The sequence below is a fragment of the Tachypleus tridentatus genome, chromosome 8, assembly GCF_004210375.1.
Source record: "Tachypleus tridentatus isolate NWPU-2018 chromosome 8, ASM421037v1, whole genome shotgun sequence".
Taxonomy (NCBI): domain Eukaryota; kingdom Metazoa; phylum Arthropoda; class Merostomata; order Xiphosura; family Limulidae; genus Tachypleus; species Tachypleus tridentatus.
The window spans coordinates 19342209-19369108 of NC_134832.1; the positions used below are offsets into that span (position 1 = coordinate 19342209).

At 30.9% G+C, this 26900-nt stretch overlaps 2 protein-coding genes across 13 annotated transcripts in view; one reads left to right on the forward strand and one right to left on the reverse strand.

Moving 5' to 3' along the window:
- Positions 1-1239: 1239 nt before the first annotated feature.
- Positions 1240-5864, forward strand: LOC143258627 (transmembrane protein 267). 2 transcript variants are annotated; one of them, XM_076517860.1, is made up of 2 exons: positions 1240-2145; positions 2638-5864. In XM_076517860.1, the coding sequence occupies exons 1-2, from the start codon at positions 1804-1806 to the stop codon at positions 2986-2988; spliced, it is 693 nt and encodes a 230-aa protein (XP_076373975.1). In that variant the 5' UTR covers positions 1240-1803; the 3' UTR covers positions 2989-5864. The 2 variants fall into 2 exon arrangements, with proteins under 2 accessions (XP_076373975.1, XP_076373976.1); XM_076517861.1 differs by having other exon boundaries at positions 1245-2124.
- The window catches only part of LOC143258625 (armadillo repeat-containing protein 2), a 59600-nt gene continuing 37983 nt past the window's right edge, over positions 5284-26900 (reverse strand). For 10 of the 11 annotated variants that reach the window (XM_076517849.1, XM_076517853.1, XM_076517848.1 and 7 more), the window contains 7 exons: positions 22243-22323; positions 21791-21887; positions 20028-20150; positions 16203-16316; positions 13272-13404; positions 10767-10927; positions 5284-8282 (listed from right to left, as the gene is read on the reverse strand). In XM_076517849.1, the coding sequence (XP_076373964.1) occupies positions 8161-8282; positions 10767-10927; positions 13272-13404; positions 16203-16316; positions 20028-20150; positions 21791-21887; positions 22243-22323 (831 nt within the window). In that variant the 3' untranslated portion in view covers positions 5284-8160. The remainder of the gene's footprint in view (positions 8283-10766; positions 10928-13271; positions 13405-16202; positions 16317-20027; positions 20151-21790; positions 21888-22242; positions 22324-26900) is intronic. The other variant, XM_076517852.1, reaches the window with a different exon arrangement.

The window sequence follows — 26900 nt, forward strand, 5'->3', positions numbered from 1 at the left end:
AAAATGTTGCCTCTTCGTTTTCTTTTTCTAATTTTTATTTTATTTTATGTGTCTAAACAGATCTGCAAATGCAATTATTTTGGCTTCTTGATGACAGGTTAAGTTGAGAAACACAGCAGTGGAAGGGAATATATTAGATGTTTCATCAGTCACTATGACTGCGTTTGTTTTGATGAATAAATAAATGAGCATGTAGCTTTTGATAAGGTGTGGTGAAAGTGTTAAAATACCCATCTGTGTATCTTCAAATCACTTTGTTTTGTCAAAGTATTCGAAAATGTTTGTAATTGTATGAAATCATTATGGTAACAAAGCACTGAACTCAGTAATTACCAGTTACACTATATTATCACACAATAATTACAATATACAGGGTGGCCCGTAAGTCCCTACCTATCCATATATCTTATGTATCCAGTGTATCTGTGTGGTGTCATCAGTATTCTCACGCTCATGCACCCATGTACTTGTCACAATACGCTCTTCAAGTGTAAATGGGCTTACATCGGCCATATTTCTCTGAAAAAAAATAAACAAATTTATAATACATGTATAATTGAATATAACATAATAACATATGGATGGATAGGGACGTACGGGCCAACCTGTGGTATAAATATTATATAGGCCTAAAAGAGTTTTTGTTATTCACCATAAGGCTGCAGTTATCTCACTTATTTTCCTTTTGAAAGACATAAGTGCACTATTAAATCTTACCTTCGAAAGGATTTGAGGTTTGAAAAGTTACATTTGTGTGTGGATCTCTATAATTACTGCTTGATGATTTACGTAATGACAATAGTTAGGGGTAAAATGAATGAAAAGATCAGATCGTCCTTGTTTATTTGTCAAAATTCTTGTTCTCGCGATGGCCTTGAGGTTATAAACCATGTCCTGATATACTCTGTATTATGTGATCGGTCTTTGGCAGGTATTCTTCAAGTAAAACGTTAAAAAATCATGTATAATGAAAAAGCATACATTATCAAACTTACATAGAGGTACAGAGAAATTGAGACATTTTAATACTTTTAATGTCTCCGATGGAGACAAAAAAATCCTAAAAACGTGAATGTCTAACAACACTGGCATTAAACGGAACTATCTCATTATTCTAGGAATAATTTATTTTACCTGAACATAGCTCAACAATAACTAGAATATAAAATCTGTCGGTAAAAACGTCAGTTATAAAACCAATTCCAACGAACAAAAAAAAAATCATTTAGATTTTAAGTTAGGCTCGTGTCTTGTTAGGCGGTAATCTTGCGCATGAGCATAATAATGGTTTCGGGTTCGGTTCTAAGAGTATTTTATTTTATTTTAATTTATTGCCACTATTAAAATATTAGCTACATATTGATTTTGGACAGCGGATGTCTATTGTTTGTGAAGTTTAAGAAAAAGTTAATGATGATAAGGATAGGAGTGTATGGAAAAGGGTGTACCTTTAGCGACTAGTGAAAGTATTTCCATGGCTTCGAATTTAGTTGGTGACGTATGCATAATTTCGGCGTTACTATAATTACGTGGAATTATGTTGAACCGAAAACGAGGGAAACTTAGAAAATGTTCTAATGTTAATGAAGATTTAAAATTCCTTGACATAGTTCATGCTCAAAATTTGGGGGTACTAGTACTTTATACATTACAATTTGTAGTTAGTGGTTAAGAATAAAATTCACTCTAATAATTTATTAACAATACACTAAGAACTTGAAGTGTATTACTCAAGTTTCCGAAAATTATCGCACTGTCACTAGATCAGGTACACTAATTTAAACCTAACATCAGGTTTATATCATGTTATTAACAGCCCACTCGATTAAATGTGCAGGTTTAATTATTCTCTTACTGCTGGTATCCTTTATAGGTGATGGGTTATTAGCAACAAGAATTATTCAACAGAGTGACTTTCTTCGTGTACTGACTGACAACAGTACACATGGCTTAATAGCTGTAATAAGTTGGATCCTTGTTGCAGTTAGTGGAACAGCAACAAGATTTGATGAACCATCTAACATTTTTTTGAAGAGTTTATTAGCTGAAGCACTTTTGTGTGGATTTATAGCCTGTGTAGTTGACCTGGACCATTTTATGATGGCCAAATCATTTAGGCTAAAGGTATCAAGTACTATATTTCATGTTAGTAAAACGTTGGTTTCTTAATATGTATATTTGTTGATATATCATTATATGTTTTAATGATTAACGAAATTAAACCCAGTCAATATTTATGTTTGTTATTTAGTTTTAATTATTAAAGTTTTAAATAGATTATATGCTAATATTGGAAAATATTATTTTATCCTAACTGGAGGTTAGCAGATTCATGTCTGTTCACCAGTTCTCCTGTTTTAATTTTTTGCATTATCATACTGTGGAAATGTTTTACTGGGTAAAAATTATCTATTATTGTTTTCATATAAATGTTTTAGAATTAAAATTATGCAGTGAATCATTATTTAACTTGTGTCTTTTCAGCATGTTATCAGTATTTTTTAACCTAACATTATATATGGCTGATTATGAAATTTTCTCATTTCTCTCTGTATCTGTTCAAAAATGGAAACCAAAATTAATATTTATAATGTCTGTTTAATGTTGGCCTAAGTGAAGAAATATATTTCTCTATAGGATGCACTGAACTTAGGAAGTCGCCCACCATTTCACTGTACAAGTGTACTGTTTCTTGCATCATTATGTATAGTCATTTTTGCAGTTGTATTGAAAATATCCTGGTTGGTTAAGCTTGGATTGTTGTTTACTGTAGCAGTGCTGAGCCATCATCTCAGGGACAGTGTACGTCGAGGATTGTGGTTATGGCCTCTGAGTTCCACTAGGCCTCTTGCATATTGGTTGTACTGTATTCTTCTTGTTTCCTTGCCACTTTTTATACAGATATTAATAAGGTACATTGACTTATGGCAACAGACACCTACAGCATCTTCCAAAGCCTTAAAATCAACAAATATACTACTGGTATAAAAGCAGTAAACTTTGTACTTGAGAAACTGAATTTTGGAAATATCTTTTTGTTCATAATGTTATACAAATATTTTACTTTTGTTGCAGATATATTCTTAAGAAAAACAAGAAGTAATCATCAAATAATTTCACTTCCTTAAACTTATATAAAGTTCTAGATCATAATATCATTTTCAATAGAAAATTATGTATTATACAAATAAGTAATAGGACACTTATAACAAACAACAGTTTTATAATAATTTGTGATATTGTTGTTTAGCATGATGGTTAATTAAATTTTAATAACCTTGCAAATTTAAAAGAGCCTTTGGCCTAAATTGCAAATTAAATGTTAACTTTCTGTGAAAAAAAAATATAAAAAATTTAAAAAATATTTTGTTGTGGGATTTTAATTGCTGTATACATCTGAAGTGGTTGTACATACAGTGTATATTTATTATACAAATCATGTGGTGTGATTCAGTATGCCTGTCTGAAAATACAGTGTCAGTTTTCAGTTTCTGACTACATATGATTATGTTGATTGAAAAAAACAACAAACTAACACAGAATTGACCAACAGGTGCAAGTCTTTATTTTTTTTGGTAATGCATTACAAATATCAGGCCATATGTATGAACATATTCAAATATTTCTGAAACAGAGCACTAGTTACATGTATATCACAGTTATGACATAAGGCACAAGTCAGCATATGTTCATATCTGTAACTTGTAATTTCAGATAAATACATGGTAAAAATATTTCTCATGTACACAATGTTCATAGTGTTACACATGCTAATAAAATACAATTTTTAAGACTGAAACTTTGAAACTAGTGTATTTGCCTACATGTGTAAAATGTGCAGGTGTGCAATTATTGTCTTAGCTTTATAAAGTTGTCCTTTGAATAACAGTATTAACAGTACACCTCATTATGTAACTTTTAGTTTCATTATTTGTTTGAAATATGATATCCATATTAAGTCACTTAATTAAAAATCCTGATTTAATGTTCATATGCAAGATTTCTACTGACTGAGTCTAATAAGATATATATAAAACATGAAAAAATGTGACTGCTCTAACACATGCTAATGCTGCTTTTAATTATTTCTAATAAATTTTTCATAATGCTTGATACTTATTGTGCTTATGAAAACTAATCAATGTCATTATAACTTACAAAATATTCTTGACAATATTACTGACAAAAAGATATATGTAAATGTTATTTTTTTCAAAATAGCATTGTTAAATTTAACATACCAGTTACAAATTCTTTGACAGTTTTCTATTAAAGAAAATCATCAAAATATTTCTACTTCAACATAATTTTTAAAATAATGATATTGTGAAGGTATTGTTTCTGATGCTTATGGTATGAATACTGAAAAGAAGCACCTGCTGCATCCAAGCTTTCTAATAGTTTTCTAAAATCATTATATTAATTTCTGGTTTATTAAAATCAATAGAATCAACTGACATCATTAGCGACCTACCTGGAAGATTAATCAAAATTAGTTCACAGCTATTCTGACTATCCGAGTCTTAAATGAAACTATAGCTGTGGACAGTCACATCCAAAATTTAATCAAACTATAAGAAGTATTTGTCAATAAACTTGACATTAAAATATGGTTTATAATTAAACTTTTTAAATTTAAGTAAATTCTTTACTTTCTAAGATATCGGTAAATTTATTACAACCACCAAGTATAGATCTTCCTAACTCTTCATTGTGTCTGGTACATGTTTATAGTCAACAAAAAGGACATTTTGTGAACTACCTGATTCTAACAATATATATTTTTATCTGCATGGTGAAAGCCATTACTTCAGTGCTGCAAAGATTCATGAAAATTGTTAACCTATTTATAGGAGTTCAAGTTGGAAAGTTTTGGGCCATTTTATTTTAGTTCATAATATGTTTGTTTGTTCAAAGATGCATATTTGAAAGCTGAATGAATTATTTTAGACAACAAACAATCACAAAAAAAAAGGCTAATAAAAGCAGGCACTCAAATTCAAACCAGTTAAGGACTAAGGTAAGTGCTAAGATGTCTTTATATGTAATTTTTTAATTTATTGTTTTATATATATTTTTTAACTAAAATGCAAAATTTAAATTTATTAGGTTGTACTGGCAAATATGTGACATCATGTCATGCTTGTTGCAACTGTTATATATATTGTACATATAGTAATAAAGCACCAAAATTAAACAAAAGTAATTGTGAAATGTTGACACCTAAAACTCAATAAATAAATATAAATAAGTGTAATTTTGTGTTACAGTCTGTAGTCATTCTAGAAAAAACAAAAAGTACTTTATTTTATTTCATATTTTTCAATGTTCACTACAGAAAATCTTGCTGCAGCCAACATTTTTGTGTAGAAAATAAGATATAAATTTTATACAAAAACATTTATATTCATTAAGGTTTTAAAGGTTAAGCTACTGAAGTATAAAAACTAAGATAGAAATATTTTTATTCTTAGCATGTGAAATCACCTTTCACCCAGACTGACTCAGTAAAGGCTTCATACGTATTCCCAGCCAAACCTTTAGCAAAAATTACTTTATTAAAAAACCTGATATTTTGTGTGCAACAGACTTTTAATATTTATTACAAACTTGGCAAGTTTCATGAAGATAGATTTAGTTAAAATATGTATGGTTACATAGTGGTTACAAAGTTATTCAAAATGACTTAGTCTTTATTCAGATTTGATTAACCCCTTCTGTGTTTGTCTTTTTTCTTTCAGTGGGTTCAAGAGAAGTCAGGTTTTTTATTTCCCCTTTTAACAGCTTATAGTTGTATATTAATGAAGAAGTCCTTTTATTATCTGTTGCTATATTTCTGCATAAAATATAGTTTATATTTATATGGTACATGTCTTGATTTGTAGACGACAAATATTACTACAATGAAACTACAGTTTCAACAGGGACACTGTTCTTCAGTGTTTATGATACATAACTTGGAATAGTCCTCACATTGATAAGCAAAAACAGCATTTCTAATACCATCTAATGGACACTGTTTGTAACACACTTTTTGAAACAGAGAGGGTATCCAAGTTATCTCGGGCAAATCATGGAACAGATTAATGAGCTTCATGGTTAACCTATTATCAGATTGCACTAAATACCTAGCTTTAACCAATATGAGTTATGTTTTAATTAAAATTAGTTTAAGAAAATGAGCACTGTGTTCATGTGAAATTGTACTTGCCAATCCAACAAACTGAAAAAGGTATACCTCATAACTGGGCTGATGACTGTTGGACAAAGTACAGATAGTGTTCCTTTCAAATATATTAATATTTTCTTTTATATTACTTAATAGCACATATATTCATATAGTTGGTTAATACAATATGTATGCAAAACATGTGGATAAAAGTCTTGGGTTTTTTATAAATGAAGCCTTTGGTTTTAATAGAAATTATGTGTGTAATATTACACATAACCTTAAAAAGTCAATAAAACAATTTTTCAGTAAGAAATCCTAGAACAAACATAATTTTTTCAAATTTGTTTCTTTCATCATTTATAACACATTTTGTGAATTTGAAGTAATATAAAATTAATAAAACTAACATTTTCTTGTACATAAACCAAACCAAAACAAAATCACATAATTACATAAACATAATAAACTGTTTAACTATAATTACCAATTTCAGGGCTTTTAGATATAGATTAATATAAATAACTTATTACAAGATAATACACAACTTTTATAAATGCTAAATTTCAATCAACTGACTAGAATATAACATTGCTGAGGTACAATTAAAATTAATTAATCTGTTTCTCTTAGTTCTTGTAAACTGAGATTAGAAAGGTAACCACTTCTTCAAAAAAAAATTATCACAAACCATTTCTGTGCTAACTGATATTCCTTAATACTTTTCTTATATTTGTTTTAATAACTTTAATTATATTCAAAACATTTAGTGACTAGTAGCTGCAGTTTAAGACTGAGTCCTCAGGTACAATGATTTAATTACATATTAAGTATTCCAACAACAAAAAAAAATACTAATGTTAGACTGATAATTTTATTGTCAGTGTATTTACATGAAGAAGGTTGCTTTTATCAAAGTGATATTACTGCAATAAGTGTTTACTATAATTGAATAACACTGAATCTAATGGTTGAAGGATTAGAAAATTTCATCTTCTTTATACCCTATTAACTGTTAATAAAAGGGTTTACAGTAAATTTTAATAAATAAATGCTGTAGGCAGTCCTTATCAAGATTGTTATACAGATATATCAAAGACAAATAATAGCGTTATACACTTACTAATTTTGACTCCAGGCTATATGAAAATGTTCTTGGTATGTAATAAAAATATTGATATTAAAACAATCATTAAAAACATTTTCTCAAAAAGATTAAGAGGATGAATACCTTGGTAACACAGCATAGAGAAATAATTTCATTTATCTGTTTTTGTTTAAAGTGCATTTTAAGTTTTGAAATTTGATGTAATTTTACTTTCCATCTTTCACAAAATAAATTAGTAGCAGATTTTATTTATTTACTCTTCCTGTGAGTAAACTGTGATAGGTGGCAATGTTTTTGGCTATTGAGCACTGGAAGCTACAGTTACGGTTTATTATACAAATGATCAAAATCATATTTCATGCCTTTCACAACTATAAGTTTAAATATGACAACATGTTAATACTCCTAAAAAGTGATGTATTCAATAACTGCATATTTTATAACAACAATACTTTAACTGTTCTGTTTGAAAAAAAATCTTTTTAAAGGGTAGAATGAGTTTCCACATCCTTAGAATATAACAAACAAACAAACAATAGTAAGAGTTAACTATGTTCAGGTGAACTTTCAAAACCTGAATAATGATATAATGAATATCAATTTTTTTAATTCACATAAAATGCAATAAAAATTAAATTATTATGGACAGATTTGGGACTTTTAAATACATTTCACAAATACATAAATTAAAACAATCATCTGTTAAAGTAACTTTTCTTCAATTTCATTAAAAAAATCAAAGACAAGTAATGAGCATTAAGATAAAAAAATGAAAAAACCAACAATAAGTTAAAAGTAAAAATCAACAAACTAATAAAAATAACAGATAAAACAACCTAACAAAATAGTAGACTAGCAAATTCTAATTTTTTTAAACTGACAGCTAAGATGGCCATATGCTTATTACATCCAGAAGTTGAGATGCTACTGAAGAAAAGCAAGTATCAGAAACAACCATCGAGGATGAATCCTCATCACCCAAATAACTATCTTCCTCATATTTGTCTGAAAAATTAAAAACAAGAATGTAAAGTGCTATGAAGAAATATTGGATGCTATTCAGCTAAAACAATCATATTTTCTGTCATTCAGCCCTTAATAAATATGTCATATTTCTAATTTTCATTAAAAACTGACCTTTCTCAGTAAATACTGTGATTTGCTTGATATTTTATAATAAAAAATCTTAGCATAAGAAATAAAAATATGATAAAAAGGCAGTTCTTAAGACAAAGTGATTTACTTCTTGCATATACACAAAATATTTAAAAATTTCCTGTAAGCATATTCATGAAATATTCCTGACATTATTTTCCCACCAAGTTAGCATGAGGAATTATTATAATAAAAAAAGCTTGTGAATGCAATAAATATATATATTTTTGTAATTTCAAAAATTCATGTGTTTTTACATTATCAACTCCTATAAGGAACTGGCATGAAAATAATGTACTTCATTGTTGTTTTTTTCTGTGTAACAGTTACAAGATTTCGTTACAAAAAATGTTAAATAAAGTAACAATTAAAATCAAATTAGCCTGTTTGCTGGAAGAGAATTAACTCTTATTATTTTTACTCACAAGTTATTGCCTTTTTAAATGTGTTGGATGATGGAAAATAATTCAGGGTGTGTACAGCCAGGGAATGTTTTCTTCTAAGTTGTTTTTTTTTCTCCCAGCTAGTAAGTAGTTAAAAGTAGTAATTTCCAAGCATAACTTCCTTTATTCATGCACACACATCTTTCCTACACTCTGAATATAATTTTAATTCTTAATTGCAAAAAAACGATTACCCAGAATAGAATTAAAACATTTCATGTCAATTACCAACTGTTAAAACTATAAGATATTTAAAAAATTAATATTTGTGAAACATTTTTTTTTCATTTTAACTCATAATTTCTGTATATTATGAATGAACAACTACAAGATCAGATTTTATATCACAAGGTCAATAAAATTTTTCAATGTTTCTTAAAAAGTCCAATATAGGATTTCTACTAAGAAAAGTTATAAATAATACTCTGATGAATTGAACATTGCATAAAATACAGCTTAAATATACTCTTCAAAAAAAGAAACGCAAAAGGCAAAATATGAGACAAATTGTTAACAAGTTCATTCCGGGTAGTTCTGTATGACGTGTGAAACTTTGCACATTCACTGCTGAACATCCAAAGTCTGCAAAGGCGAAGTTCATGCTCACCAGGTGAAGTTTAACGTCAATAACGAGTATGCCCCCCCCGTGAGCATCAATAACTGCTTGGCATCTCCTGTTCATGGAAGCGATGAGATGACGAATCACATCCTGTGGAATGGCTGTCCACTCAGCCTGCAAAGCTACTGCAAGCTGAGGTAGAGTCTGCGGTTGAGATTGTTGCTGTCCCAGACGTCAGTCCAACTCGTCCCAAAGATGTTCGATGGGATTTAAATCTGGTAATCTGGAGGGCCAGGGAAGAACGTTGATGTTGTGGTGTCTCAAGAAGACAGTAGTGAGTCGGGCTGAGTGAGGACGGGCATTGTCATGTTGAAAACGTCGTTGATGGGTTGCACATGGGACCTAAGAATCTCGTAGACGGTTGCGTACGGTGTAATCGGAAATCCTACGCAGCCCTGGTATGGTTGAGGCAGTAGACGTCGCAGTGGTGGTCCTATCCCGAAGGTGACGTAACCGGATGTAGCGGGCGTGGTCACACGAGGTCTGCCAGATCGTGGACGGTCACGAGTTGATCCATGTTGTTGGTGACGATTCCATAGCCTTGTGATGGTGATTTGGTGGACATTCACAGCTCTGGCAACATCTGATCGAGATTCGCCTGCTTCCAAGCGACCAATGGCGTTATTGCATTGTGCTTCAGTCAGTCTTGGCGTAACTGTATTGCGTGTCGGTGGCTTAACACTGAGCTATGGAAACCAAGAACCTGTCACTTTATAGGGATTTTGCACATGTTGCATTTGCAGAACATGCAGATCTCTCAAACAAATTTATTGGACACGCATGCATTTTGGCAAAAAATCCGATGTTTTCCTCCGTTTTCAAAGTGCACAACTTTTATTGTCATTTTGGTCTGACAATCAGTGCCTTAACACATGTAACATCACATACTTTGAGCTTGTAACGTTATTACATATATTTCTCTTTAAAATAACAAAAATATCCCTTTTGCGTTTCTTGTTTTGAAGAGTATATATATAAATAAAAATTTAAAATATATATCTTAATAAAAAGTGAATGTTAAAAGTATACTATACAGCAAATGTCAGAATTAGACACCTAAAATCTACAAATCTGGAAACAAATATAAAATATGGACAACGTTAAGTAAACTAGACCTATCACACAAATAAACACTCAAATATAAACATGATAAAAAGTGGGAGAATAATATGAAAAGGAACAATAAAAACTTACAGATATCACACTTTTTCCTGCATAAAATCTTCTGGTAAGACGTTTTTTAACCATATTGTACAAATTACATTTACTTACTTATAAGCTTCTCTAGAAGACTCATTAATCGATTTTTCTCTAATTTTGTAAGACAATCAATTGAAGAACCAGGTCCACAACAGTAATTCCATAAAACTTGACTAACAAGTCCACTAAGTGTCCAATCCTGTTGGCCAACATCCTCTAAGATATCCAGCAGTCTAAAAAATAAAAACTTATGAGCACTTTCTAAAAGATAATTTTCAATTACTAGATAGATAAAGCACAAATGACTACTGTCTCTATGTATCTGTTTTTTAGCTTTTAAAATAAGGGCAATAATATGATAAAATTTACAGATTTTTCACAATTTATATTTTCATTTAACATTTGTAAGTTTTAATATATAAAGTTATCTCAGGTTTGATAATAATCTTTTAAATACTACATCAAAATACTTTACGTAAAATTAAAGCTATCTGTGTACTACTACAGCATGATAAAACCACAAAAACCTGTAAATGGAACATGCTTTTAAAATTAAGAGAATAAAAACACTTCGATTTTGAACTGAACTTTCTTAAGCCTTTTACAGTACAGAAAATTAATTACATATTATATGAACAATCTGTACATGCTATTGCAGTTTGTGGTGAATGTCTTACGACTCTAAGGCTATGTCCCTGCTCTTTACCAGGAAGGACATTTATGTTATATTTCCAAATAATAACATTTCAAAAAAGTGAGCCTTCAAAGTTCTCTACAGATGCAGAAAAATCAAACAATAAAGAATTTAGGATAGGGATGGATTCCTAAACATCCTTATCCAAAGGAAAGAATACAGTTATAAAATTAATCTACCTTAACCTCAAAAGACCAGTGCAATGAAGAAGGCTCAGCAGTCAAAAGTTCACAAGATTTTGGGCATATCTCAAAATTTTCAGTTGGTTTCATGAGAAACATTGCTGAAGAAACTAAAAGAATTGCAATTTCATTAACTCGCAAACCTATCAAGCCCTCTGATGCAGTTCCAGCTCACTTTTAGAAGCTGATGTCCACATACATAGATATATGTGTGTAAAGTTTGTCAAGATTTGTGGTCTAAAATTGAACTTTCATCCTTTATAAAAGCTTATTAAAGGAAATTTGCAGTTTTGAAAATAGAAAGTACCTATGACCACCATGACAGATAACAGAGGAAGTACTTTGAAAAGGGCAGAATAGAACTTGGAAAATTATTCTTATAATATATGATTTACTCTGAGTATTTGCTGAATGTTCTTGTTTTCTTTTACCTGACTAAATGACTCAGGTTATAGATTGAAGAATTAATTGGTCCCTGCACTATATTAAATCATTATTCAATATAAATTTATTGCAAAACTTCATGAATATCAATAAACCTTCTCTATGTTAATTTAAATTTTGTATCATAAAATACATAGTAAACATATATACATGTATACAGACAAAAAAAAAATTAAATACTTCTAATATGACAAATGATAAAATTTAATTTGTTGATAAACACTCCAAGGTATAAAAACCTATTTCACATAAAACACTTTTATCTAAATTTTGCTTCAAATTATGTTGAAAATAAAAACAAAAAAATTAACAACCCAATTTCCCATATTTCTAACATTTATGTTAAAATGTAATCCAAAATTCTAAATAAAACTTTTAAAATTATTAAGCAAAGGTTTATCAAAAACTTATATACAGGATTGAGTGCATTATATTAAAACTATTTTGAGTATTCACCATCAGTAGTAGCCACAGCCAACATAAAGCTGCAGTAGGATGGCAAATACCAGAGCTATAATTTGATACTGTTTGTCACATTTCTGTTAATGTGATGCAACAAAAACATACTGAATTTGAGAAATTCATGTAACAGCCCTTTCTGATGAAAAATATTCACACACTCACATTCTAAAGGTATGTTCAGGTCAGGAATTTAGAATTTTTAAGCTGGGGATATTCCTTATACTTAATGAAATTGGAAAACAAAGGAACATGGATCACCTTGGGGCACCAGGATCATCTAGAAAAAGTCCAAAAGTATAAAGAGTGTCTTGTGTCCCAGGCAGCAATATGAAACATAATCAAGAAGGATCTACATTTAGAAAGGTGATAAAAGTCACAAATAAACAGATTACTTTCAAATCATACCAATTCAACTGCTGCATACTTCAAGCAGCTGGAGAATGAAATATGTATTCATGCTGTTCCATTGGAAGAAATACCTGTTAAGTTGTGAGATGCAGGGCCTATAGATTTCTATGTGATTGGACTTTTGAATTTGGCACTTTGAATATATCATCTTCATACACTATGGATTATGGACAACTACATGGAGGAGGGGGTTCTCTGAACATGAAAGCTTTATGGCAGAGCCTTTTGCAATAACAACTGTGTGTCAAGGCTATTTTCAAAATACTCATTCATACAATAGATCATGACCATATGCAGAAACATGGACTTTAATGATTATGTGAGGCTTCAAAATAATTTTAATATATTGCACCCAAATTCTCAAAAGAATACTGTGATAGTATTTACTTTGGAATTCCATTCAACTGACAGAATGGTTCTTTCTTGTCATCATCTCCAAGAATATTAACCAGGATTCCACATACTGCAAGTAACAATCCTGTAATTCTTGTTTCTACCAGGTTTACCAAAACTGAAAGAGCTGTATGGGAAAAGTAAATACTAAGAGAAGATAAACTTTGATACTGAAAAAAGTAACTTATATTGTATTCATACAAATCACTATTTCCTCAGAAAACATCCATTAGATTTGTACATTTCATTCAAATGGTACACAAGAAAGACAAACTAAATAATACCATATCTGAAAAACTGTGAACATTAAGTATTAATATAATTAGTTGAAAAAAATTTACACTTATATACTGAATATACAATCCTTTTATATTAAAAATTTAATATAAAAAAAGTTAAGTTTTCAGTTTATAAAATGTTTTGATTTGTAAAATTAGTTTAATTTAGAAGCAATATCATTTACACACTAAATAATTTTCCATTTGCAAAGCTCTATTAAAACCTTTTACACATGCCCTCAGCAACAGTTAAATAAACTCAGTGTTTTAATTAGTAGTAGTAAAAACCTTATCATCCTTAAAATCATCTCAAGCACAAACAAAATTCAATAAGTTTTGATTAATTAAGCACATTATGCTAATATACCAGTATGATGGCAAACAACAACTTATAACCATAGCAAAGTGATTTATTTTTTGGAGATCATAGAACATGTTTTGGTAAGTCTTCTTGACTGCAAGGTGAGAAATGCAAACAGTTCTGTGGAAACTGTCTTAGATGTAACTTTTTCAAACATTTATACTTGAAATCATTGGTACTTGGTGACAATCCATAATTACTAAGTTGCTCTTCCTCACTTTCTTCAATAATTATCAAATAATTAAACTATAATGTATGTAACTAAAAAAAAATCCCTTTAAGTTTAGACACAATATGTAATCAGAAGGAAAGAAATGTTAACTGAATATACTCTATTGTAACAAAAGAATATATTGTTTCTGATTTACTTATTTATTAGTGAATATGATGCAGAAAAAATAGTGCGAGTTGTACTGAAGTCTAAGAACATACTTAGGTTTCCTTCTTTTAGGTTTTAAAGTTTAAAGCTGAAATAATTGATAAATTTAAGAACTTTTTCTCCAGTGTCCAGTGCTTACCTACTTAATGGATAATGACCTCAACAGGACATCTTATAATGTAAGAGGGTATTACCAGAAAGATGACCTAATTTAGTAACCCACTATGGTTTTGAAGAGTAAAAAGGAATTACTAGTCGCTAGGCACTTTCACCCTGTTGACAGTTATGATTTTCATAGAGAATGAATTTCCTTGTTATATTTACAGTGACAGAGTATTACTTTAGCACTGAATATTATTCAACTGAAACTTTCCACAAGCTAATTAAATAAAATACATATTTTAAATTAAATGTTTATGGCATATACACAATACTTTAGTACTCTAAAAATGTGTATTGAAAAGTTTAAAGCTAGAACAACTAAAAACATTTATCATAGTTGAATGTGATAAAGGTAAAAAACATTTATAACTTTGTTAGTTATAATGGCATGTGGTTCCCATGGTGGCTGCAAGACAATCTCAGTGGGCTATCAGCATATGTACAAATGCTCTCTTAAAACTTCGCTGATAAAGCAACACTTTCAAGAACTGTATTTATTGCAATAAGGTGTTCACAAATATACCCAAGATTTGTTTTCAAATAATAAATTGTAATGGAAATAAGTTAGCTCAGATTTGCTCTTATTTGAAAATTTTATTAAATACATCTTATGCATGTGTGGTACATGCTGGTGAAAATAACACTCTTTCTTCCCACTGTTTAAAACATTTATTAAAAAAATTAGTAGAACAGTAAAATTACCATATCAGAAGCTGACATATCATAATAGATACAAGGTTGCAACTCTCAATTAAATGAACTTTGTATATCAGATATCATTAAAATGGCTATGACCTTGAATTTGGTGTGTCACCTGAAAGCCTGGAGTCACTGATGAAGATGATAGTGATTGTTATCAGAGATCTAGAATGCCTTGAACTCATAATAAATTTATAAGAATTGTGCTCACTTGTTTAACACACAAGTACAATACTTTTTTTAAATATTGTTTAAAGACAAGTATGGATCAATATATATGTAACTAGCCAGCTACAGTAATATTAAGTTTTAATGCTACATAAGGTATTAGAGAAAAAAAGTAAAAACTACAAAACTTAGTTACTTAAGTTTTAAAAATAAGGATTAAATGTTTTTAATTTTAAGTAAATTAGCTTTTGTAGTTTTGCCTTTCTTGGTTCAATCCTTTTTGTAGCCTTAAAACCTTTTATATTACTATAGTTAGCTATGCTATGTACAGATCAACCACCATTTGTCTTTATAAAATTGCTTATTATACTCATTTTCTTTTTATTAGCTATAATTTTGGGTCCCAGCAATACTAAGAGTGAGATGTGTACATAGCCGATTTAATTTTATTACCCATTAGAATCTCTACCAGCTTATCCTCAAATTTTACTAGATGCTCAAAGTCACACATCATCCATTTTATACACACACACACATATTGAAAGAGTTCTGTGAAAAATTAGAGCAATAAGGTTTGTTATTTTTTTCTGTATGCTTGTCTGGAAAAAGACACTTTGATGAAAACTTGTGGAAATAATGAAATTTTGATTCATACCATAAACATGTTTATAGTGATTTGGGTGACTTTATAAATACAATAAGCTTTAGTTTTGTTCAGCCAATAATTTGAAACAGTCATTGTTAATATTCAGACATTTTAAAAGTGGTTTTAAATGGGGGATATTCATGCCTGACATTTTGTGTCCTTATGATACTTATTATTAGATACTACTACACTTAATGGTATATTCACAAACTTATAAGTTATGACTCACTACCTTTAGAAGTTACAAGGAAATTTCTTACTAACGAAGACCTCGTCAAGTTTCCAAAAATTCTGCACACCTCTAGACAAATATCTTCTTTAGGGTCTGACAATAATGGAAGAATACCTGAAAAATGAAAACATTTTCATTTTTATATATATATAGACACAAACACATACAAATGAAATGACTCTACTTAGGGGTGTAAAAATCTACTAGGTCACTGCTTAAGTCTACTAGATTTTGAGCTTAGTCTACAAAGAATATCATGCATACTAACACAGAACTAGTGTGGTTCTATATGCATGAAATATTTGTGTCTAAAATCAAAGTCTATATTTATTTACTAAAATTTACAAGTCTTCAACTTGTTTTTTTTCCTTCATTAAAAAGCTACTGTCACCTGTTTATCAGTATTAACAACAGACTAAACCATCAGTTTTTATATAATTATATATGTGACTAAATTACCAATTTGTAAATTCAAACATGTAGTTTAGTTTAATGTTTATAAAACTTTATAATCTAAATAACAAATTTTGATGGAATTATAATAGTTATTTTTTAATAAAAGGTGTTATGACACAAGATGAAACAGTTACATTTGAGTGACATCAGTTAGATCACTCATTCAAAATTCTACAACCTTTATCCTAGTTGCAGTAAAAAGGGTTTGTTTCCAAGTATAGAATCATTGTGAGGTTGTTTTCATTTTGTCACACATGTAGACAAGATAATCTGCCCAGAAATGATTTGCTTTTATTTGTTCTGAATTAAATCAGATTAACTGCAATATGACAAAACAGCAGTCAATCATATATAGATTGGTTAACCTGCTCAAAGAATGTAAAACTGTGTCAGATATATTTGCAATTGTAATAATTTATCATTATAAAAAAAACTAAATGATATTGATAAACAGACTACTTAATAAAATTTCAGTAATAGTATCTTTTTAATGAAGAAAAAGAGAAAAAGAAGATTTTTTTTGTAAATTTTAATAAGCCTACTAGACTGAAATTAGTACATTTTGTTTCTTACATCCATGGATATCCAGATGTAAATGTCTCTTTTACCCCAAGTAAGTAAAAACTGCTTTGTTATGCATGACGAATAAATTCATCAATTCAAACATGTAGTTTAGTTTAATGTTTATAAAACTTTATAATCTAAATAACTAATTTTGATGGAATTATAATAGTTATCTTTTAATAAAAGGTGTTATGACACAAGATGAAACAGTTACATTTGAGTGACATCAGTTAGATCACTCATTCAAAATTCTACAACCTTTATCCTAGTTGCAGTAAAAATGGTTTGTTTCCAAGTATAGAATCACTGTGAGGTTGTTTTCATTTTGTCACACATGTAGACAAGATAATTTTCTCCTTACTTGTGTAAAGAGCTTCTTTTGAAATGTTTTGTACATTAACAATTGTTAAGCTCCAAGTTACAAATTCCTTGTTGTACAATTTAGTTTGTAACATTTGATCTTACTTGAACGGTTTTAATGAGTAGTTATGAATATTACAATAATGGTTGTTATTTCTTGCAAATATACTAAAAAAACACTCGTGTCTTCAATGTAAAGATTTTCTTTGTATCAAACATAATATGTACTGAAATTTTGTGAAAGTATTGAATTATATATACTTTAAGAAATAAAAAAGAGTGCAACAAAACACATTATTTTTAATTATATATTAAATATATAATCTACATTCCGTCACATATATTGTAAAAAAATCAGTCTCACAGTGTATCAGGTTTAGTATCAATGATTTCACTAAACACACTTTGAAAGAAATAAGGCAAAAACTAATAATAACAAATCTGAAAAAAACATTAACTGAGGTGTTATTCATAAAAAAAAAATGAAAAGAAACATACACATAGACCACTAATAATACTCAGTAATGGTCAAAAGCATATTAGTGCAATTCTGGTACCACTATAAGGTATAGGTTCTGGATTTAAGGACTGACAAATAAATCAGTGTAAACAAGAGTCGAGTTTTGCCCCATTGAGAAGTCAATGGAAATTGGAAATGAAAACTAATACGAACCAACATAAATTGCAACTATATAGGCATAAGAACTGAATTTTCATTTATCACTTTAATAATGGTATAAGGTACATGTCTTACATTATCAAAACAATGATTAATCGTCTCAATACAGGTAGGTTAAAATGCACGTCACAAACTTTTCACTGTTACCCTCACAAGTTAATCAAACTACTTTAATATTATTGCACATCAGTAAACTTAGCATTAAACCATAGTTAATAAATATTAACTTTAATATTATTAAATATTAAAAAAAATTAATATTATTAAAGTTTTAATTTTACCATATCAGCTTCCACTTCAACCATTTATATCCCAATGCATAAGAATCCAATCATTCAGCTCTATTATGGAATCTAAATTATAAGCAATATCAACTTTAATATAATAGTTGAGTTTACCATAGAAATATCCTAGCTTTCATAGAAAGCTACTTCAGCAAAAGTGTTCATGGGAAATTCAGATCTTACAAGACATGAAACAAGAAATGGTCAAACATCAGTGACTATGTGCACTTGCATCCAACATAAAAAGTACAATTATGGTGGCAGCCTGTGTGTGCCCAGTCAGACTAAGGTTGATTTTGTTACTGAGATGAAATGCATTTTACAGGACTATGTTTCATCATATTATGCAAAGTGATAAGAACAGAAAAAAAAACTGTATGCAGCCATCTCCAAATCAGACACAGCAAACATAAGTTATGATCAGAGCATTCAGAATCTAGAAAGAATGTTCATCATTCACCTACACATCACTGTTAGAATACACCATGTACTCAAAGAGCAAACCAGTGCCTTCAAACAAGCTCATATAATGAGTAAAATTATCAAGCTATTACACCAGCAAAGTTAATTAGGCCTATTTTAATAAATCCAAATAATCACTGTATTTCATTACCTTAAGTAATTTAATGAATTAATTATACATCAGGTTATGAATAAATCTATATTAAAAGATGAAATACCATTTTATCATTAAAATAGTCATTATGGGCACATGCACAAATGGCAAGTACTGAATTAAAAAACAACAAAATAAAAAGCACTGGTGGTGGATGATGGTTGTGTTAGATTTTTAAGACATGGTATTTGAAAAATATTGATAACCTTTTAAAGTCTAATGAATAATTATTTTATGCAATGCAGTGTAAAGATAAAAATTTAATTCCCATCTGACTTTAAAACTTTGTTTGTAATTTATTGTTTATTTCATAAATAATGTTATGTTGCCATCAGTAACATGTTCCTATCAGAAGTCCAATCTCAGTAATTTTGATATTCTAGACAAGGTTATAAGTTACATGACTACTGTAGCTACCATTGACAAAAGTGTTTGTAAACACAGAACTTCAAACCATACTGCCATGTGTCACTATTGCCACCCTGTTCACAGCTGACTCTATGGAAACCAGTGGGAGTGATGGTCTACTACTTTGAGAGAAGTTTTTTAGAAAATTCATTTAATTTTGAGACATTAGGCAACGAATAGTAGTCAATTCTTGATTTAAAATAATTTGTTAGTAAAATATCTCCCAGTCAAATATACTTACATAAAGGTGGAGGTCCTATTTATAACAAAAATGTTTCTTTAATAAATGTTCTTTCAGTAAAGTTACACAGAAAAACAACAACTATGACACGAGAAAAACTGTGTTAGAAAGTAAATTAACAAACTTATTGATTTAAATTATTTTTCACAGGGATTTTGATGAACCTATCATCATAAAACTACAACATTAAATCAAATATAAGGAAACTATAACTTACGTTTAGCTGCAACTGCTTTAGATGAGGTAAACTGGTTCTCAGTAGATAAATAGTAAGATAAGTTATTGAGACATATTAAAGTACTGAGTACAAGTTCTTCGTCCTCTTTTGTCTCTCTACAGTCTAAATACACAGAGTGCATTAGACTTAAGATGTTTCATGAAACAGCACTAAAAGATATCATGATTTAAACTTACTTGTACTTCACTAACAGATTAATTAACAGAATAAAGTTAAAATGATCATGTTAATAAAAACACATCCTAAATTTCATTATGCATTTAAACAAGTTATTTTTAAAGTATATATTTAATGCAAATTTATAGTTTTTCTGCAAAGTCAAAGAAATTAAAAACAAATAATTTTTGTGTCTAAAAGCAGATGCAAAATTATTCTATAAAAAGTTATTTGTTTGGTACTTGTTATTTTAACATCTACTTTTTTGTAGGTAATTAATAAAAAAAATGTTGATAATTTTATATCAGTTTTTAATCTCTTTTCTTGGTTTGAAGAAAGGGTTTGATACTAATTCTTTGCTATGATTAAGCCTGTGTTTGGTTTAAAAAACAGCAGAAGGATTTAAAAAAACCTCAGTCTACATGTTGAATAATTTATTTAAATGTTGATTTGATTTAAGAATAAGTTAAGTCACATTTGAATACACAACCTAAAAACAACTTAATTTGATAAGCTAATATATGTATTCCTAGGTTGTTTGAAACTGTGAATTAAAAAGCTTAAAAAACATAAATACTTCAGTTAGATATTTCTTTCTTTGATTCTTGATAGGCTAATATTTCTTCCATTTTAAGTAGTAACATTAAGCAGTGACACAAGTTATCTAAATATGGAGCTTACATTTTGCCTTAATGCCATTAAATGTTTAAATAAGTAAATAAATATATGTACTTCATATTATAAAGATCTTAATAAGCAAATCAGCAAGAAACTGACAAACAAAGCCAATATAAAGTTCCAGTGGAACATGTGTATCATAGATTGTGTTGCATGTTGATTGCTTTTGTGAATGATATGTAACAGTCCTGTTCAAAGCAAAATATTCACACCTTCAGATCATAAAAATGTGTTTAGATTAGGGACTTAAAATTTTCCAAGATGGGGATAACTATCGTACTTAATGGCATTGGAAAATAACAGAATATGTATCGACTTGAGGCACCAGGGTAAGGTGATGAGCTTTGAACTCCAGAATTGTTTTCATTTAACTTAGTCAAGTCTTCATATGTACAGATAGATATTATACAGAGGTTAATTTATTTTATTTGTTTGTTTCTTTTTTAATATCGCACAAAGCTACTCAAGGGCTATTTGCACTAGCCGTCCCTAATTTTGCGGTGTAAGACCAGAGGGAAGGCAACTAATCAACACCACCCACCATCAACTCTTGAGCTACTCTTTTACCAATGAATAGTGGAATTAACTGTCACATTATAATGTACTCATGGCTGAAAAGGCGAGCACATTTGGTGCAACAGGAATGGGAACCTGCGACCCTCAGTTTACGAGTTGCACGCCTTAACCCACCTGGCAATGCCAGGCCATTTTATTTGTTTAAAAAATTTTTTTTATATTAATATTACGATACCTTATCTGTACATTAAAATATAAACTCAAATTTACTGTGCATGTTTGATAAACTTGAACAAGAGCTTATTTCATTTTTTGTATTGCTTAGAATATATGGTAAATCAATCAGATGTACTTTTGGTTATTAAAATATAAAATAGGATAAAACAACTTACCAATCATTTTTAACAGTATGTCCCACAGTGTATCACAAGATGACAAATGATTTCCTGCTTTTTTGTTAAGGCTCATATTAGCAACGAGTCGTACTGCCTACAAATGGGAAATTTGACTGGTTATAGCTATGAAAAGATGTTGTCAATTCTAAACTACTAATGATTCAATCTAGTAAAAAATTATATATTCAGTGAATAATTATTATGTTGGAGGATAAGACTGTTACAATAATTTTGTGTGCCTCACTCTTCATACCACTACTTACATTAAAGTATTATGATGAAATAAACAAGCTTGACATAATTTTTTCTCAAGTCAATTAGCAAATCTAGAAAAAAAAGCTAATTAAAAGTTTTATCTCATCATTTTTTAAAAATAATTATACATTTATATTTTAAGAAAAAATTTAGAGTAAACCTTCCATGAACATCATTATTAAATATTAGGTTACCTTAACCAGAACATCTTCACAGTCTCTGGAAAGAATGCCACAATATGTTCCTTCAGCTATTCTCTCAGTTCCTTGTTTCATCTACAAAATTTTGGATGCAAATAATTTTACACTTAAAACTTGCAAAACTTAACTAAATCTAATAACCATGTTCTGAAATCACAAGCACTCTTTTCAACATAAGCTTTAAAAAGTGTTTATAAAAAAAAACATGACAGTTATAAAGTTATAACTTTCCTATGCAATATATGTACTTCCAATATCTATTCCCCTCTCATCACAAGGTTAGTTATTATCATCCACTATTGCCCTGCATAGGCAATATTTGTTTTATGTGTGCTACGGACTTTTGGCCCCCCCCCCACTTGAATCCAATGATTCTCTCAGATAAATCATAATGCATCACTTCTCCACCAATAGGATCATGACATACTCATGTGATTCTTGTGACTCCTATACATTTCTATTGAACTATTACTTCAAGGATTGGCATAAAACATAAGTATCTGAGAAAAGTGGGGAGGAAGAGTGGGAAGTGTAAGAAGAAGTACCTATTGGAAATACATTTTCAGTATAAAAAAATGATAACTTCCAATATAGTACTTTCCTCCTCTCACAAGATTAGCTAGAATCCCATATTGATTAGGTGGTGGGACAAGTGCGAGAGAATGATATAAGTACTCCCTAAAAACATCCATAGGATACCTCTGGAAATGAGAGAGTCAGATCCAAAGACCTGATGAGAGGAACTGTCTAATCATAAAATGTGTAGTAGATAAGGGTAGAAAATGAGAGGAGCATATCTAAGTGGGAAAACACAGCAGCAGGATAATGATCTTAATTATGTAAATATAGATGTAACATAATCCAACAAACTATAAAAGTAGGTGAAGCAAGGGGTATGTATATAGATGTAGAGTGGCTAGGGTGAAACTGACCATACCAAATAAGTCAATCACATCTAAAACCCATGATGCTGGGAATCAACATCCATGCAGGTGTAAAATGAAGATCATATTGTCTTCTCAATTTGAGAGACTGGGGAGGGAAATCCAGAACCACCCCACCTCCTGAGCACAAAATATAAAAGCTTTTTGTTAAACAATGCAGAAACCTGCAACATGGTGTCAAAAAGATGTCTACATAATACATATTACAACCCCAACAGAGATCCTCATTGAAACAATCCAGAAAGCAATAACATCCTCTGAATAAGATACAATAAGGGATAGCAAAAAGGAAGGAACCAAAACAATCACCTTTACCTCAGCTGTGACCCCGAAACACAGAAGAAATATAATAGAGGGAGGGAGATAGACAACCATAAACACTTGTGAGGACTTGTGTTGACTGGTTCTACTCAAAATTCAAAACCCGGCCACAGGGTACCAACGAGATATGGGGTAAAGCAGCCTGAAAACAGAGAGTGAGAAGACTGAAGACTCACAGTATAAAAGCTACAGAAGAAACTCTTCCATTCAAGGCACATTACATCGGTCAGCAGAACACTTTTGATTTGCACTGATACACCTTCACTGAAGAATGACTTATGAAACAAGCTAAATGGAAAGCTACTCAACAAGAGAAATCTGATTTTCTCACAAAAGGTTGAAAAAAAACCAGGTGTGAAGATGAAGGATGTGAACATCTCAATGTAAAACTAGTGACCAAGAATGATGAAGAAGGGAGAAAGACAAAGAAAGAGGTACTGGAGAGAAAAGTTGCAATTGTTGTAATTGTGGAAATCATGATTGAGCTGGCCATTAAGGAATGATCAGACAGACTCGACATGAAGTGTTATGGGTAAGAGAGATCATCAAATGAAATAACTGGATAGGAAGGTAAGCAAAAGGAATTTATGGGACCAATCATGGCTGAAGGCATCAACAGCCATAGCCCAAGGATGAGAGGTAACAGGGACTAAAAGAAAGGTAACTTATGACTGAAATATGTGGCAAAGACATTTTTTTGAGGAAAAATCCCACCAATTACAAAGACTTCAGAAAACAAAAGGATCTAGGATCAAAAGACAATTCCATCATATATATTTGGCTGGGACAGGAAAGACCATCTACTGTGAGATCAAAAGCAATCACAACATGACATGCAATGAGATGAATGTGATCCATGTGGGCCCAACATAGAAGATCCAAAATTTGAAAACAGATATCTCAACCACATGCACCTTGTTGATTGATACGTGTTATCACCATAGAATTTTTGAAATGAATCCTCACCAAAGAATGACTGGTCTGGTGAGAAGAAGGAAGTGACTCAAAGCCTGATGTATTGCAAAAAGTTTAAGGACACTGACATGCAAAGACCTTTTGTCTACAAACCAACAACCTGAAAACATGAAACCTTCCCATAATTTACCCATGCACCCCAGCCCTGAAAGCTGAAAGGATATGTCTGTAAAAAAATAAAGTAAATCTGGAAATGGAAGAGGAAGTGGTACATCCACCAACATACAGACTTTGTCCAATCATCAATACAGATTGTTCATCACGGCAGGAGGAAACATAAAGGGAGCTGAAAATGAATCCAGAGCAAGGTTTCATTGACTATGAAGAGCCCACTGAAGAGATTGCATATGTGCATGACTGAGGTGGACCAGCAATGTCTGGTAAAAGGGAAAAGGAAATTCAGTAAAATTCATAAAAGAAAATTAAGGTAAAACAAAACAAAGTTAAAAAATAAATAAATAGCACAAAACCAATGTTTACATATATTCTACAACATCAAGAAAAAATTACAGTAATTCAAGGACTTTCTGTAGCATAACTGCAATAATCATAACTTGCCAGAAAGACTAACAGATAAGTACAAAAACCATCATCAGTCACCTGAAGTTGGCCTTTCCAGTCCTGATTTCGAGTTACTTAATGTTATGGTCAGTTTCTAATTTGAAATTGAACAAGATGAACTGTGATTTTTAAAAGGCAGCCACATTTAAAGGTGTAAAATATATACTAAAGAAATTACATGGAATTAAAAAGATTAATGGCCTTTAAAAAACTAAAAACACTACCAAGGTGGACAGTGTCACCATCACCAATTATACTGACTAATATTATGGACAAACCTTGGGACAGAACATGCTTAAAATGGTGCCATTGTTGTAAATCATAATGATGACAAGAAAGTAAAATATGAATTAGTGATGTCGAGAAAACCCACTTATAGAAAAATATATATGCAAAAACGGCTCGTTTGGGTTGAGAAAATATTTTACGTAGAAGAGCGAACAACGTTTCGACCTTCTTCGGTCATCATCGTTCGCTCTTCTAAGTAAAATATTTTCTTAACCTAAACGAGCCGTTTTTGCATACATAAAGTAAAATATGGCTTATTGTGTTCTGAGTGTTACATAAACTACACACTGGTGCATCAGTTCCAAATAAAAGAAAATGATGAGTTAAAACACTGTGACCAATGCGAAATCTAGTTAGAACAACTTCCTCTTTCCGATCCTTACGGGAACAAGACAGCCAAAGTCCAATATAGGGTTTTATTTGGAAAAGCTTGTTTTCGTGTTGCTCACTCCAGGTCGACTGCCAGCTGGCACAGAGCCAAGCCTTGAAAACAGGACTATAGTTCATGTATGGGACAGGCACAGCGGTGATAATGCCAAAGCAGATAGACTTAGCTGCAGTGTCGGCGAGCTCATTCCCACGAATACCAATGTGGCCCAGTATCCAGAAAAACTGGATAGAAGTAGATGTTAAAAAGAAATGGGCCAGTCGGTTTTGAATATCGGCTATAACAGGGTGTGAACCAAAGTGAAGCGATTCCAGGGCTAGTAGAGAACTAAGCGAGTCAGTTAAATCATGCAGTTCAAGTACTGCTTAGCTTCTATGTGATTCAGGGCAAGAGAAATGGGATACAGTTCAGCAGTGAATACAGAAGCTGTAGAGGGGATTCTGCACACAACCACCAAATCACAACAAACCATGGCAGAGTCCACACAGTCACCTGATTTTGAACCATCTGTATAAACAGGAATGGGAGGATGATTCAAAAGATGTTCAGCAAATAACAGACAGTATTTCCAATCAGGAGTGTCTACTTTTTCAGATGACTTAAAGATAGGTCACAATTGAAGACTGTAAGAAGCCATGGTGGGATGGGCTGACCGGTGGATACAGCAATGTTATCTAAGGACAGACCCAATTCATCAAACTGCACCTGGATACGAAGGCCAAAAGGGGCAATGGCAGATCATCTGGTCTGAAAAAGCATGGCCCTTCGAAGAAGGAAAACACAACCCCAGGTGGGATGCTTTGGTAAGGAATGAAGTTTCGAAGCATATAGTAAAGACAGTTGCAAACGGCAGAGGTGCTAAGAAGGTTCATGAGACTCGATGTATAAGCTCTGAACTGGGGAAGTGCGGAAAGCCCCAGTGCAGAGCCAAAGCCTTGATGATGAATAGGGTCTGGCATCTTTAAGGCCGATGATCTGGCAGAGCCATAGATAGACCAGTGATCCATGGTCCAGTTTTGATTGAATAAGAGCACGATATATCTTTAGCATAGAACATTGATCCTCGCCCCAAGTGGTGGTAGAGAGGACATGGAGGATGTTCAGTGCTCTTGTACATTTGACCCATAGCTGCTTGATGTGTGGTATAAAGGTTAGCTTACGGTCAAAGATAAGCC

Bases quoted from the DNA above. Each gene is read 5' to 3' on its own strand.
- LOC143258627 (XM_076517860.1), top strand. From the start codon at position 1,804: ATGTTATTAACAGCCCACTCGATTAAATGTGCAGGTTTAATTATTCTC. The intron at 2,146-2,637 runs GTTAGTAAAACG...ATTTCTCTATAG, and splicing joins TATCAAGTACTATATTTCAT to GATGCACTGAACTTAGGAAG.